The 15,443-nt window shown below is 37.4% G+C and overlaps 1 protein-coding gene across 1 annotated transcript in view; it reads right to left on the reverse strand.

Annotated features, from left to right (window-relative positions):
* Positions 1-5,809: 5,809 nt before the first annotated feature.
* scfd2 (sec1 family domain containing 2) overlaps positions 5,810-15,443 on the reverse strand; it is a 229,292-nt gene continuing 219,658 nt past the window's right edge. Inside the window, exons 8-9 of the mRNA XM_041224930.1 lie at positions 12,879-12,998; positions 5,810-6,125 (exon numbers count right to left, since the gene is read on the reverse strand). Of these exons, the coding sequence (XP_041080864.1) occupies positions 6,033-6,125; positions 12,879-12,998 (213 nt within the window). The 3' untranslated portion in view covers positions 5,810-6,032. The remainder of the gene's footprint in view (positions 6,126-12,878; positions 12,999-15,443) is intronic.

Below are 15,443 nucleotides of genomic sequence, written 5' to 3' on the forward strand. Positions count from 1 at the left end.
AACCAATTGTGTCCTTCTGATATTGTCTTCTTCCACTGCTCAAATCTGAATTCTGAAACATACTGCTTGATAATCAATATAATCAAATTACACTGAAACAATTTGTGGGCAGTGTAAGGATTGTTTAATGCTCACAGCTATTTTCTACCTACCTTTCCCTATGTTGTAGAGATGGATAGCCATGATAATTAAAAAATGTATGGAGGACACTTGAAAACAAAGTAACTTCTAAAAGCATGTACCCAAGCATGTGGTTAGAAGTCTACTTGGAACAAGGTGTGTTTTATTGTTACATGTGTATTTTATTTGGTTAACCATAGCAACTGTGAAACATGTTCTGCAGGTGAAGCGCACACTATGAATTGTTTGAAGTCCTCTGTTACTTTTCACCAAGGAGGGCAGCTACAGCACTACTGCTTTAAACGCTGTTTATTAATCCAAGTGTCGGGGGCCATGGAGGGTGTGGATTAAACTCAGAATGCCATATCGGAATAATCATAAGACATGGAGATACATACATTTCTAGTTTAACCAAGCATGTCATGTCATTCGCCCCCACCAAACAGCTTTAAATTCCAAATTAGAGCTGTCAGTAAGATGACAAATGTCTTCAAATAGCTTATGCTAATGTTAGTCCAGACCAAGTTTCATCAGTCGGTTGGCGGTAAACACTTTGCAAGATGTACAGTAGTGCGCAAACTTATCAGCACACCCCGTTGCTTCTGTTGTTTTAATTTGCTGTGCATATGAAATCAAACCACTGTTACTTAAAATCTTGGAAAATTGTCAAAATAGGCAAATTAGTGATTGTCTAATTTAATTGATTACTTTAACAGGCCATACTTGCAATTCTTTTAAAATAGCAAAAGGGAACACATAGCCACAAATGGTAAAATGCACTTTGTGGAAGTTGTTTAAGCTGCTTAATTAAAGCACAAAGTGGTCTAACATTTTCACACAAGTGCCTATTGTTTCTATGTCACTGATTACCGACTTAAAATTGAAATTCTCACACCCAGAGGTTTTCATGCAGGTAGGTATATAAAGTAAATAAATGACAAATCTTGAGATGTTCTAATACATTTGCATATTGCTTAATGTAAAAAACAGTGTGACATAAAGACAGCCTCCATACACCCACAGATAATGATACACTCAAACATTTATGGTAAAGAAGGTCTATATGCAAATTACATTCAGATAACAGAATAACAGCCTCCACATACCCAGCAATTATGCTCAATAACTTGCACTAAAGAAGATCCCTAGCATGTCATGTAACAGTTGGACAAGGAATTATCTACCATAGCTGTTTATATCCTTATCTCGTGTATAATTCAATTAAGGAGATCTCAATGTTTTCATTCAATTCCATGATAAGAAGGTGTGTCTACATTAAGTTGCGTTTTTTATTATTTTGGCAGGAAAGAACCCACTGAGACCGGCATTTGTTAAAATGTCCTGCAAGATATTATCCTTACAACAACTGCAGTCTGTGGCCGTAAATGTGTGAGGGGAGTTGAAAGGTTCTGTGTTGGGTGTACCTTGATTAGGCTGAATGAGTGTGAACAGCAAATTGGCTTCTGTAAGCAGTTCAGGAATCCATGACCTGTGTTTAACTATGTGTGCATAAGTGACAAATATCACCTTCTGTATATTTTAAACATAAATCTGGTATTTAAAACACCTGCATACTACAGTCATGTGTCAAACCAGAATTTTAATTTGAATTATATCCTGTTTAAATTTTAGATTAAACTCACTATTAACCCTTTCAAGCATGGCGACCTCTAATCTTTATTTAGGGACAAATGGAAGATGTAAATGCATAATGACAGGAGGATGCTATTTTCCCCCATATAAAGAAATTAAAAGAAATTGAAACAATTTTCAATGAAACATACATGTATCATGTGTCCAAAACTACTTTATTTCAGATGTCATGCATGAAAGGGTTAATCTTACATAAAGAGAGTGCCACATTATACATTCTGTTTGTGTCACTACCTCTGTAAAGTGGACAGTGGCAGAAATGACAAGGATTGATCACAAACCAGATGCAAGAGGGACACTCTGTAACATAGGAGGTTGTCTTGCAACACGTTTAAACGTATTATAAAATAATGATTTTCTAACAAAAAAAGACACACTTTTTATTTCATTTTTATTAACATTTTGAACACAAACTCCACTTTGTGGGATCTAAGCCCTCTATGCAGGTACTCTAAATCTCTATTGTTTTCAATGAACTGTAATTTAAAATGACTTAATTAATTCTGCATTTATTGTATTGAACAAGCTCTAAGTACTTTACTTCTGAGGAATTAATCTAAACAGAAAACAAAATACCTTTAAGGGAGAGAACATTTATAATTGTATGTTCTTTGGAACATATATATTAAATAACAGCACAAAGAGCTTGAATATACTTTTAATATACATTAGTATTAAGAATGCAAAGTAATATGTAGCTTTTTAGAAAACCTAATATACAGAATGAGGAGACCAAATAAAATAACATTGTAGTAAAGATAACATATATATATATAGATATATTATATATCTAATATTATATATATATATACTATCTATATATATATATATATATATAATATATATTTCTTTCAAAAAAAGACCTTTCTTTGTGGGGTCCTGGGTCCCAGTGTGTACCTCTATCTGTTTCCCCTCAGTCTCAGAAAATAGGAGGCACTTTTTTTTACACAGAGAATTGTGAGGGTCTGGAACCAACTCCCCAGTAATGTTGTTGAAGCTGACACACTGGGATTCTTTAAGAAGTTGCTTGATGAGATTCTGGGACCAATAAGTTACTAACTACCAAACGAGCAAGATAGGCCAAATGGCCTCCTCTCGTTTGTAAACTTTCTTATGTTCTTATGTTCAATATTGCCTGTCTTTAAATACATTTGTTACTGTGTGCACTCTTCTGGCAATACTGACCCAACATCACTTGACTAAAGGATATGGTTTGTCTTTGAAATTCAGAGAAACAGTAATACTCTTCTCAAGAGGACATTTACTCTTGCACTTCTTTATATGTAGTGCAGGTAAAAGTATACCCCAATGACTCATTGTCCTGACCAGATTTTCAAAGCTCAAAACCGGAACGGAAATGGCAATGCGCCTGCACGTTTGGTAGAATTACTTGTGTAAATCAGGTAAAAACGGCCAAAGAAACTCGTGTAAATGATGAAACACAGGAAAATTCACGCCCAGTTTCACATGGAAACCCTCATTTCATGTGTAAATGTTAATGAACGTGTTTTTATTATTGTGTTTTGCAGCGTCTGGTCTGTTATGTTGTATATTTCTTGTGGGTTTAAAACGATGTATAAAACCACTTTCCATGAACTGTGTTATGCCCTTGTTATAATATTAATGCAGCTGTTTGAGAATACACTTGCTGCTTAAATGTCTAACTGAATTAATTCCTGTCCTTTTTTTGATCGCAGCTATGTCCAAATACAACACGTGTCTGCCCTCCACGTTAGTAAATATAGTTGGTGAACTGGATGTCATGAGCCAGCTGATTTGCCCAAAACTGCGCAAAAAACTTCCAACAAGTTGTTGATGACGTCTCAGAACTGACCAAATAAAACTGCAAATGAACATATTGACTGTATTTTATTTGTTTACATCATTAATATTTAACACAACAGTAAATCCAACACAACTTAAAAGAAAGGAGAGAATCTCTGACAGCACGAGCCGCCTCATATCGCTGCTGTCTAATTGAAACTGATGGAATGGACTAAATACGCAGAACTGAGCTTGTTTTTGAGAGTCGCTAGTTAGAACTTGCATAAACACTCATACTCTAACAGGGGTTTGCTTGTTTTGGGCTTGTTTTGAAAGGCAGTGCTGCTTTTTTTTCAATCGTGAGACTTGGTAACACTGGTAACCTTCCCACCTGTCTCACAGGCAGCCACTGATTCCTGAACACCTCATTTTGCTGCTGACAAGAGTTTGTGCAGGATACAGCAGGCAGTGTCAACTTTGGGAAGAAACTCATGCTGCATTTCAGTCCGTTTCATCAGTATCCGCCACCTCCCTTTCAAGTGCCCACTACCCGTATTTGCCCAAGTGTGGTGTGGTGCTGAATGTGGTGCCGGACAGTCGGGTTTTTAAATCAAAGCCAGGGTAGTATAAGCAGCATCATTTGATCCCCTGCTTTATTGCCTGAATGAAAGGGATATATATATATATATATATATATATATATATATATATATATATATATATATATATATATCACGTCTCCACCTGTTTCAGCCATGGTGATCTGCAATACCTGTTGGTCAGTTTATTTATACCTCTGAGTTTATTTTTAATTAATGAGTCTAAATTAGTTGAAACAGTATTCACTAATGACACCCCACTAATGACATTTGAAAAACAATTTGGCCAAGAGCAGTAAAACACATTATCAACTAATCAGGCACGAGGTATTTTGCTTTACTACAGCAGCTTAGATTCACTTGTGTACCAGTTCTCTGCGCATGGAAACCACATTTTCACAAAATTTCACGAGTACTCTTCAAAAACAGCATGAGTACTTTACGCATAGCTAATTTACATATCAAACACTCACCTTTCCCATTAATTTGCATGACGTCAGGTGAAAAGTCCGGTTTACTCGAGTAAAATAAACTGAGCGAACGGAAACCCAAAAAAGCATTTTACTCAAGACATTTTTCTCGTGTAAATATCTCAAGTTAAAAAAAAAAAAAAAAAAAAAAAACTTGCGTGGAAACCCCATGATTGTTAAATAATTGATAAGTCTAATAAACCTGTTAAATATAGGCTATCTAATGGTCATTCCCTCCCACTTAGTAAGATACTTAGTATTATCTTTTTTTTAAGCCACTAGCTAATTTCAGTGCACTGCCGGGTGTATAATTTGTGGCTAATTAGTTTAACTTCCCATATTGTGTTATATATGTATTGCTGCTTTTCTATTGTGTTTATTGTTATTATTATTATTAATAATAATAATAATAATAATAATAATAATAATAATAATAATAATAATAATAATACATTCTGTAGATCGTCGCTAAATACATTTACGTTTTGGCATTTTTCTCTCTTTCTTTTTTTGAGTCAGGCTGTATTTATTGACCTTGTTGATGTGGTTTAACCTGGTGGATTCGGATGCTTGCAACCTCTTGTTGCTCTGTCTGGGCTAAATCTCGCCAGAACTGACCAGCTACGAAATTACCATACTGCACATAATTGTAGATTCACATAAATATAAACTAAATAAAAACGTATGGAACACTGAGCATGTATGCCTGTGTTAGTCACTTTATAAAAATAATGTACCTTTTTATTTGATTTGATTTTGTTTTCACTGCAGGTGCCTTTATTTATATAAGAAGGGATTTATTTCATTTATTTTGACAAACGACATTTAGAGTTTGTCGCACTACAGGAAGTGGCTGAAAACTGGGATTTTTAAAAAGAGAAAAGTGTTGGAACACCAGATCCTTTGATCAAAAAACCGGGACGTCTGGTCACCCTAATTATATATTACTTTTGCAACTATCTACAGATCATTTCCCAAACTACAGCTTGCCAGCACACAAAGAAACCCACAAAATAGCAGTTTCTTGCTCTTACACAAACATAAGCAGTTGTTATTTTGAGATGGGGCAGAATTACATGTTTTTTAAAGGAGGTTCAAAATGGGAGTTAAGGAGGTAGTTTCAAACTTTTTATAGAGCAGGGTCATACCTGTAAGGTAAAACGCTGTATAAAGCGGAATGGATTGCAAGTCACCCAAGTCAAGTTGAATTGTATTCAGTAATTTATTAACATAATTTTAAGTGGTGTATGATCATGCATCAACATCAACAGCCATCGAAGCCCTGATTGACAGATTGATTTTGTTATCGCTTGAAAAGCTCCTGCTGTACCGAGATGAATTTCAATGGATTTTCATTTACATTTCTTTGCTCACATGAACAGTGATGGGGGCAATGCTGGCCATGTCACCCTTTCATGTTTTCTGTTCACATGCCAATATCTGGATGAAGACGGTCAGTGGCAAACAGCAGTTCAGGAATGTCGAGCGGTTTCAGCAGTCTAGAGGACAACACGATTACCTAAGGGTGAAAGAAAGAGAAGGGTTATTTATGAAGAGGTGATTTTCAGGAAAAACACAAACAACTAACTGCATCCTTTGATTGCTACTGGCCTAGCTGGTGGCTTAACAGTGGTCAATAACTCTGTTTTGGATGTCAATTCTTGCTGAAAGACCAGCTGAGGCTGGGATGATGTTATTCCAACTACAACACTTAAAAGTAAAAAGCCAACAACATTTACAATCAAGCACCAGACTACAATCAAGTTAGCTTATTAAGCTCTTTAAAAGTAAATATCAGTGTAAAAGTCAAGTCGTGTCTCCTGCTTCAGAACACTTGCTATTTTGGGGGACATTTTTGGACCTTACATGGATGAAACCAATTACCCAATTATCGTAAACAACTGCCATCGCTGAATAGCTTTTAAAAATCAGTTGCTAAAATGAAACAGAGCTAAATGAATTATTTCTGTCCACTTATTCATTGCGTGCTATTGTGATGCTGGCGCCTTCACTGGTGAGTGAAATTTTAGATACATAAGTAAAAGTTAAAGGTTAGAATCTAAAGCCCTTGCCTCCTCATGGAAAAGAATGGTGCAGGCCAGCATATCGTTTGCAATGCTACACACAGCAGTAGACGTTTACAGAATGTAACAAAGCTGTCTGAATTTGTCAAGGTGCACATCAGATAAGCTGATAAGATGTTAAATATTCCAAGATAATTAAAAAGGTTTCTTTATATTACAACAATGAATACTGGTCAGTTAGTTACTTCTGGTTTGACTTAAAAACTCACACAGGCATTAACTGCTTGATAATGGACCTCTCCTTTTAATTGTGTTGTTTAAACAGTGAGCATTTACACCTTGTGTCCTGCCTCTGTTGTTGTGTTTTTGAAGCCTTTGAAATGCCCTATGAAGGACTGATAAGCACAACCATTGCAACTGACTGATTACTTTCATCACAAAGTGTGGATTTCTCCCTTGCTCAGTTGCTAATATTTTTCAGTTGAAAAAATAGAGCCAGCTTGGCAAACAAAGCAACGAACTCTAGGCTTTAGTAATGTCCAATTTATTAAAAAATATATAATCTAATCACTGGGCAATTATATTTCATCATATGTCATACGATTACAAAACTGACCTCTTTGAAAAGTTATTTCTGCCCTGGTCTCTCTGCTCACTTCCTTTTCAAGCTTGATTTTTTTCCTCTCTTCTATCACCACCTCTATTCCTATCATTCTTTTGGGCAACTTTAACATTAATTTCTCCAACTTGACTCATTCTGCTGGCTTCCTCTATTTCTTGATTCTTTCTCTCTCCGTCTCTCCTCTTTGCCTCCTGGCCGCCAGCTGGACCTTATTTTCTCCAGAAACTGCTCTACTCCTACTATCACCCCCTTTTCCTTCTCAGACCACCTCCTCAACTCCTTTTCAATTCTTCTACCCTCTCTCCCATCCAACTCTACCCCATTCTCTCCTTTTACCGCAATCTCTATTCCCTTTCCCCAACCACCTTTAGTTCCTCTGGTTTTCCACCTGATGACTGCCTTCCTCTTCTGCTCCAAATTAGAGGACATTCAGAAACTATTCTCCAGACCATCTTCTTCCCTCTCCATCATCCCCCTCCTCTACTCACTTCTTACAAGCCATTGCCCCCACTCTTACTCCTTTTATCTCCTCCCTCATTGACACCTCTCTGCTCCCTGGCTCCTTTCCCTCAGCCTTCAAAACTGTTGTGTTACCCCATTCTTAAAAAAAAAACCTCTGGACCCTTTCTCCGCCCAGAGCTATTGCCCTGTCTCTCGCTTACCATTCCTCTCTAAAACTCTCAAATGAGCAGTGCACCACCAGCTGGCATCCTTCCTCACCGAGCACTGCTTAACCTTCTCAATCCAGGTTCCATCCTGCACATTCCACGGAAACCCCCCCTCCTCTCTGCAACTAACTCTCCTCTACTCGGGCTGCCTCCCTCTCCTTATTCTGATTCTCCTTGACCTTTCCTCTGCCTTTGACACTGTTGATAATGCTATATTTTCCTCTCTGACCTGCGGATCTCAGGCACTGCTCTTGCCTGGTTTTTCTCATATCTCTCTAACCATTCCTTCCAGGTTACCTGGGCCCTTCTTCTTCTGAATACACCTGCTCGCTTGGTACTCTCTCATCTACTCTTTTGGCTTCTCCTACCACCTTTACACTGATGATGCCCAGATCATCATCTCCTTTGACCCACATCTCAGAAGTCCTCAACTTGGATGCATTCTCACCACCTCAAACTCAACCTCTTTAAATCTGACCTCCTCTACTTTCCTTTTGCTTCCTCTCTCCTCTGACCTCTCCATCTCAGTATCCCTTGATTCTCTCTCTCCTGCTAAAAACCTAGGTGTTACTCTTGACCCCTTCCTCTCCTTCTCTCAACACATCTCTTCCCTGACACCCACATCTACCAAATCCGTCTTCTTCTCAATACTTATTTTGCCAAACTCCTGTTCCAAGTCCTTGTACTCTCCAGATTGGACTACTGTAACTCTCCTTGCTGGTATCCCTAGTTTGGTGATTCTCCCCTCCGCCCCCAATCCACTTTCATTCATGTTACTGGATCCTCAGCTAATACACTACTAATATGTCATTGTAGGTATACCTTGTTATTATCCTTTTGTGTATATCCTATTTCATATTGTATTCTAGTAGTATTATTTGCACTTACTGTAAACTATACGATTTAGATATTAATCTTGCATTGTAACCTTATACTGCCCTGTAACACCTGTAAGTCACCTTGGATAAAGGCACCTGCCAATTAATTAATTAACTAATTAGTTAATTAATTAATTAATTAATTAATAATAAAGTCTGTATTTGTATGTTAGTTTTTATTGCAATATTAGAGCTAGACTTTGGAAGGACCAATGTAAAATGCTAGCATTTTATAAAAGTAATTGTTGGACTTGACATGATAGATATAGAGCTGTATTTTCCCAGCCTTTAGAAGGAGAATCAGGGGGAACACTTACACTGGTGCGCACATTAAGATGCTACTCAGCATCTTTAATTGACCTGATGTTTTTTCCCCAGTTATTTAACTGGAATCCAGAGCACGTTGTACAATTAAGCTACTCTTTTGTAATCATAACACAACATTCCTAACTTATATCATCTAAAAGCTACAGAGAAGGAACATCACTCAACTCCCACATTTTTTAAATCTCCTTCATCCAAACAATAACCATGCAAGAGATTCGTTATAAGGATGCAACCTAGGTTTTGCCTTTCTTTCTCTATAGCTAGATTATTCTTCTTACTGGCACTGTCACTCTTGTTTAGGTTTTGCATTGTTTATAGCTGTATTGTCTAGTCTCCCAGTGTACTTGTACTGTACATTGCAACTTCATGGTGCTAATCTACATTCAATGTGTCATTCATTTTGGATCGCTGACTTCTCTTTTACCTAAAATTCATATAAACTCTACTATGCTAAACTGCTATAATACAAGCTATACAGGACAAACAATTGACAATTTCTCTACATTATATGAGAGCATGCCAAGTAACTGCATTAAAAGCCAACAAATCCCCTATGCCGGATGAGATCCTCCCAGTAGTACCCAAAGATTTTCTCCCCAATTTGGAATGCTCCATGCTTTTTTCACTTCACCGCAGCAATTCCCCTTCACAGCTCAGGAGAGCTGAAGGTTCAGCAGGGGTCCTCTGATCCCACGACCTCGGTCTAAACGTCTTTGGACGACTTGAAAAACTATGTTTAAAATCACATCAGGGCGTTGTCCAATTTGCATTCACGCACTCGGTACGGGATTCATCTGTTACAATGCAGCTTGAAAATATCATATCTCGCTAAAAACAAGCACCTCAAATGAAGGCAGTTGAGGGAAGCCGCACGGATACGCTATCATCGAGCATCTGTGCAGTATTGCTCACAAACAACAATACTATCATACAGTTTAAATAAATAAATGCAAGTTTGAAGAAACTACATTATATGAGAGCATGCCAAGTAACTGCATTATCAGCCAAAAAATGCAGTATGCCCAATTATTAGGCCCTAAACCCCCAGATTTTCTCCCCAATTTGGAATGCTCCATGCTTTTTTCACTTCACCGCAGCAATTCCCCTTCACAGCTCAGGAGAGCTGAAGGTTCAGTGGGCGTCCTCTGATCCCACAACCAAGCCAGAAAAAAACTGAACTGAACTGAAAACAATAATTTCATACAATACATAAAAAGTGAAAGCCCCCCCCCCAAAAAAAAACTATTTACATAATGCTCAAAAATAGCTAAAAACAAGCACCTAAAATGAAATGAATAAAAACAGAAGCCCTAATTATACGCTATCATGAGTTATACAGTGCTAATATATATAATTGATCATCATGACCTTGAACACTGTACTGCAACAGGCACCTGCCCGGGCATGATTGAAAAACCTGCAGAAGTCTTGCTTTAACTCTCCAGGTACATCCTTTCCATTACTTTGGTGGTTTATAACACTAGTACAATGATAAAGAATGCCTTGGGAGGACTATTGGTAAGGTTTAAGTTTATTTTAACAGCTGTAATATTTTTTACAGAGGAAATATGTTACACAGGTGGCACAACAATATTACAGTACTGTAGCAAATATCCAGATAATCCTTTGGACACCTCAGAAAAAAAACAATTTGGTCTTTCAATTCTCTTGACAACCCTTTTACAATCGTGAAGAGCAATGTGCATTGAAACTCTCTGCAGCTACAAAAGGACATTCTTTCTAAAGGTTACAGAAAGAATGCCCTCCTAAAAAAAGACACAAGAGGGCATTCCCTTGCTTGCATGTCACTCCTGTCCAACTTAAATTACTTACCATATCTAGACTAAAACCTTTTTTTTTACAACATCAAAAGCCCATTTAGGCACAGGTTATCTATGAATATCAAAAAACTAATCTTATTAGATATCCAACTTGGTCTCCTCAGGATTTATTTTGATGTAATATATTGTTCATTTTTTTGGAGATTGGAGGTCTGCCTTTCATCCTCCAGTTATGTAATGTTTTGGTTCATTTTGACCCGCTGCAACAGTTAAAGGTTACGTTTAATTTTAATATAATTCGTCTTCTCAAAAGTTGAAAACATTTACATTTTAAATATACTTAAAGTTGTGTTTCTTCAGAAATGAAACAAAGAGTTTTACCTTGTAAAGAAAGCTATTTTACTGTTACCCTTTCTCACACAGAAAGTCTTTGACCTAGTTGCCAGTGGTTATGCTCATATGAAGTGAACAGCCTTGAACTATTAAAGCAATAATAAAATACAACACTTGATTAAGCTGAATAGCTGCACAATGCAGTCGTTCTCTGCTTGTTCCACTTTGCATTTTCTTTTCACAATTACTGGTCCACATTCAGATGTAAAGAGAAAACAATTCACAGATACAACCCTTTTTATTTTTCTGAAGGGCTTCAATCTGGTGTTCTACAAAGCAGGATGGAAATTAGTCCGTTTCATCTGGAGAAACTGAATAAATGAGAAAAAGCTGTGCATTTTAATAAGCGAATGACTGTATAAATAAGGGGAGCCTTGGTGTTACTCAGGTGTTAAGGAAATTATGGTTATGTGAGGCATAACAATTAATACATGATGTAATGTCTCTTCTCAGAGATTGAACCAGGCATAAAATAAAATACAAATATGTATTAGTCTTGCAAATTCTTCTGTTGCATTCCAGATTTTTACACTATTCTTAGAGGTACCAATAAATCCCCTCTCATGTATTTGAAAACAACCCCACTACTAGGAGATGCATTTGTGGGCCCTCCGAGTATGCAACTTTACAAGGAAGAAAAAAAATACTCCCCAAAGATATATTCTACATATCTATCATCCATAACTATTAAACACTGAACTAAGAAATTAAAAGAAACTACATAATTCAATGTAGAAACTTTAGACTTTTTTCAATTTATTTTAGTACTTCTTAATCAAAGACATCTAGCACAGGCTCACAACCACAATATCAACAGGTTTAATATAAAATACATTTTTAAACAGGAACTGCATGATTTTTATTTGCACTTCCTTCATTCTTGAGATTTCCTTTCATTGTAGAACGCTATTGCTATAGTCTTCAGACACATTCTGTTTTAATGTCTGACGACCATCCTGTCTTTAATTTACTAATATTGTCTGAGGAGTCGTATCCAATATAAAAGGGAAGAACGAAGGTTTAATTGGAGGCTTGATGAGGCAGGGGCACCTATATTTGGTATGTTAAAATGTTCTTTATGTGCATGAATGTCTGTGACTGATCAGATTAAATATACATACACAGGGACAGGTCTAAGCATTTATAAATACACCAAGTAAACACTGTATTTATTCATTTAAACTTTTCCAGTGCTAATGTGTTTGAATAATTTGCTTAATTGGTTTTGCATGATATAGGCCAGTCATGATACATTTTCTCATTCTTAAAATATTGGTTGGACAGTAGCATTTCACCAAAAGTAACTATTTTTCCTGATGGGGATTTAATTTAAAATGTCAAACTCTGCTTTATAATGCACAGCTCTGTAAACGCTCTCTCTATCTCATCCATGTGCCAGAGGCATCTGCCCTGCTATGGCTGCTAGGAGATCATGGTAGTGTCTTAACGGGGGCCTTACTTTGAGAGCCCTGTGACGTAAATTTTTAATAAAAGAAATTACTAATGAAATATAATTTCAATGAAAATATCACTGATTTCCTATTCCTAAGTCTACATTTATAAATGTATATTACAGTACCTGAAGGGCAGACTTGTGTGATGATGCCACTTCTTTAATCAAACGGACTTCTGAAGGTGTAACTCCCCCCACCACAAACAGGATGAGAAGGGGGTGGTCACTTGGGTGGGGGCGGCTCACCTGTCATGAGAGACAACAAGAGACAAACAGCAGGAAAGTTAACAAATTGAAGACAAAATGTCGTTCCTATCAGCTTCTGATTTTTTTCGGAAAACAATGAAGATACTATAAATACAGCTTGCTTTTATTTATGTGCCACATCTGGTGGGTGTTGAAAAAAATGACTTAATTCTATAAGTAACTCTGCTCAGGGTTGGATGATCTGCATTTTTTCCACAGTATATACTTTTTCAGGTTTTGGAAAGACTAGATTTGGCCTTTTCAGCAGAACCCTTGTGAAAACCAGTTGTTTATGTGATATTTCCTCTACACCTAATAGACCAGGTTTAAATAAACAGGGTACAAATACATTGAATGGCCAGGACAGACATTAAGTGTGGCTGTGTCCATATCATTACAAAAATAAAGAAGGGGAGGATCAGCTCAATACATATGTATGCATGAGCTGTCTAAGCTGCCAAAGACTGTAGCATGGACTGGAAACTTTGGAAAGTTTCATTATAGGACTGAAATGTTGGTAGGACTACTTTGTCAGAAAATTCTGATATTTGTGTAGAAGAAAAAAAAAAATAGACAGAACTAGGACACAGTATATTTGTATCTCAAATGTATTATTATACATTGTTGTGGAGCCTGAATAACTCACCAATTTCAAACTGAAGGACATGCAGGTTCAGATTAATAAAAATATGTAAAGACGACTTTAGTGTGCACATTATTATCAAATGATTTAAACGAATCCTAATAACTTGAAGTTTTAAAAAAATGAACTTAAGGTTTTGTGCTAGCAACATTATCTGTTTCTTTCTCCAGAATCTGCTTAATCAGGCCTTCCTTTGAAGACTCCACATCATGTTTCCAGCACTGTTGTTTCTCTATCTAATGTTACAGCAGGAGTGCAGCTCTTGAATTGAACATTCATTAACCAGGCTCACACAATGAGCCTGTGTCTGGGCTGGCATTCATATCAAGGCGTTCATGGCTCATGTCCACAGCTATAACATGCTGGCCATATGATTTCCAGTTTGAGGTCAAACATCCCGCTGTGTGCAAAACATTCGTGCAAAGTGTCTGTTCTTTATGTGGTGGCTCTGGTGTCATGTGTATGAAACGAGTGTAAGAGCATGTTTCTCTGTGTGTGGACGGGAGATGTTTAGCACTGAAACATCTCATTGTGACAGGAAATTACACACACACATACATACACACACTACTCTGCAAAAGTCTTAGACATGTTGCATTTTTCTACTCTGATGCATTATGAGCATAAACAATTTACCCAAAGCCTGTACTAGTGTTTTCTACTATTATAACAACCTTGACTTGCATAAAGAAGGAAAATAGCTTGCATCACTTGATTTTCAAGGTGGGGTATCTGAAGCATAATCAACAAGTACAGAGAAACATCATCTGTAACTGACAAACCCAGGACTGGAAGACACAAAAAGCTGTCCAACAAGGATAAGCAATATTTGAAGATAATATCCTTAAGGAATAGAAAGAAGACAAGCATTAAACTGACAACAGAACTGGCAGAAGGCACAGATGTCATTGTCCATCCATCAACAGTCCAAAGCACATTTAACCAGCTTTCCCTCTCCGCGGTGTGTTCAAAAGCCTTTAGATAAGCGTCCACATCGTCATCTTTTGTAAGCAATGGCTAGCATGTATAGGTTGTGCCCCTTCTCTCACTGGTTGTGCCATCACAACGGCTTCCAACCTTGTAGTCATCTCCTGGACCTCAGCCTGTCCTTGTTCGATTTTCCCCATCAACAATCGATTCGTTTCTTGTTGGGCTGCCAGTGACAGTATCTGTGCGATTTGTTCCTGGGTAACCCGGTGGGTCTCCCGCTGCACCACAGTAGCCTGGAGCAGCACCTTTAGTACATCTTCCATTCTCTCTTAACATTATTATTACTATTATTAAGTTATACAGGTGCCCACATTCTCCACCACATGTAAATGTGTGGGGTTCTGCAACACTGTCTGTGGGATCTTTGCCACAGTTTTCTCAGACAGAAGTATTTGACACATAGGCATAACTGTAGTTTTAACCAGGGCGGTACCTGGAATTTTTTTGTCAGCATACAGAAAAAACACACACAAAAACTCTTCTCGGCACAATAACTAACATAAAGTTTGTTTTCCTAACTAGAAGTCAGCAGCTAAGCTGCTCACCGAACAAGTTTTCTTTTCTTTTTTTAAGAAAACACAGAACAACGCTCACCTCTGCAGGTCACCCCCCATGTCCACACACCCTGGAGTTCTCTTTCTTGTGTGTACTTTTTATACTCTACAAAACATCTGTCTCATTTCTCCTAACAAGCTTTCATTCTGGCTCAAGGCGCAATGCCATGATGCACCAGTTACCAAACCCCGAAACTGTTCTCCAGGCCGCTGCAATGCCTGCTGGTGTACATTGTTTTCCAGTTACTTATTTTTAAA

This window comes from Polyodon spathula, chromosome 2 (genome assembly GCF_017654505.1).
Source record: "Polyodon spathula isolate WHYD16114869_AA chromosome 2, ASM1765450v1, whole genome shotgun sequence".
Taxonomy (NCBI): domain Eukaryota; kingdom Metazoa; phylum Chordata; class Actinopteri; order Acipenseriformes; family Polyodontidae; genus Polyodon; species Polyodon spathula.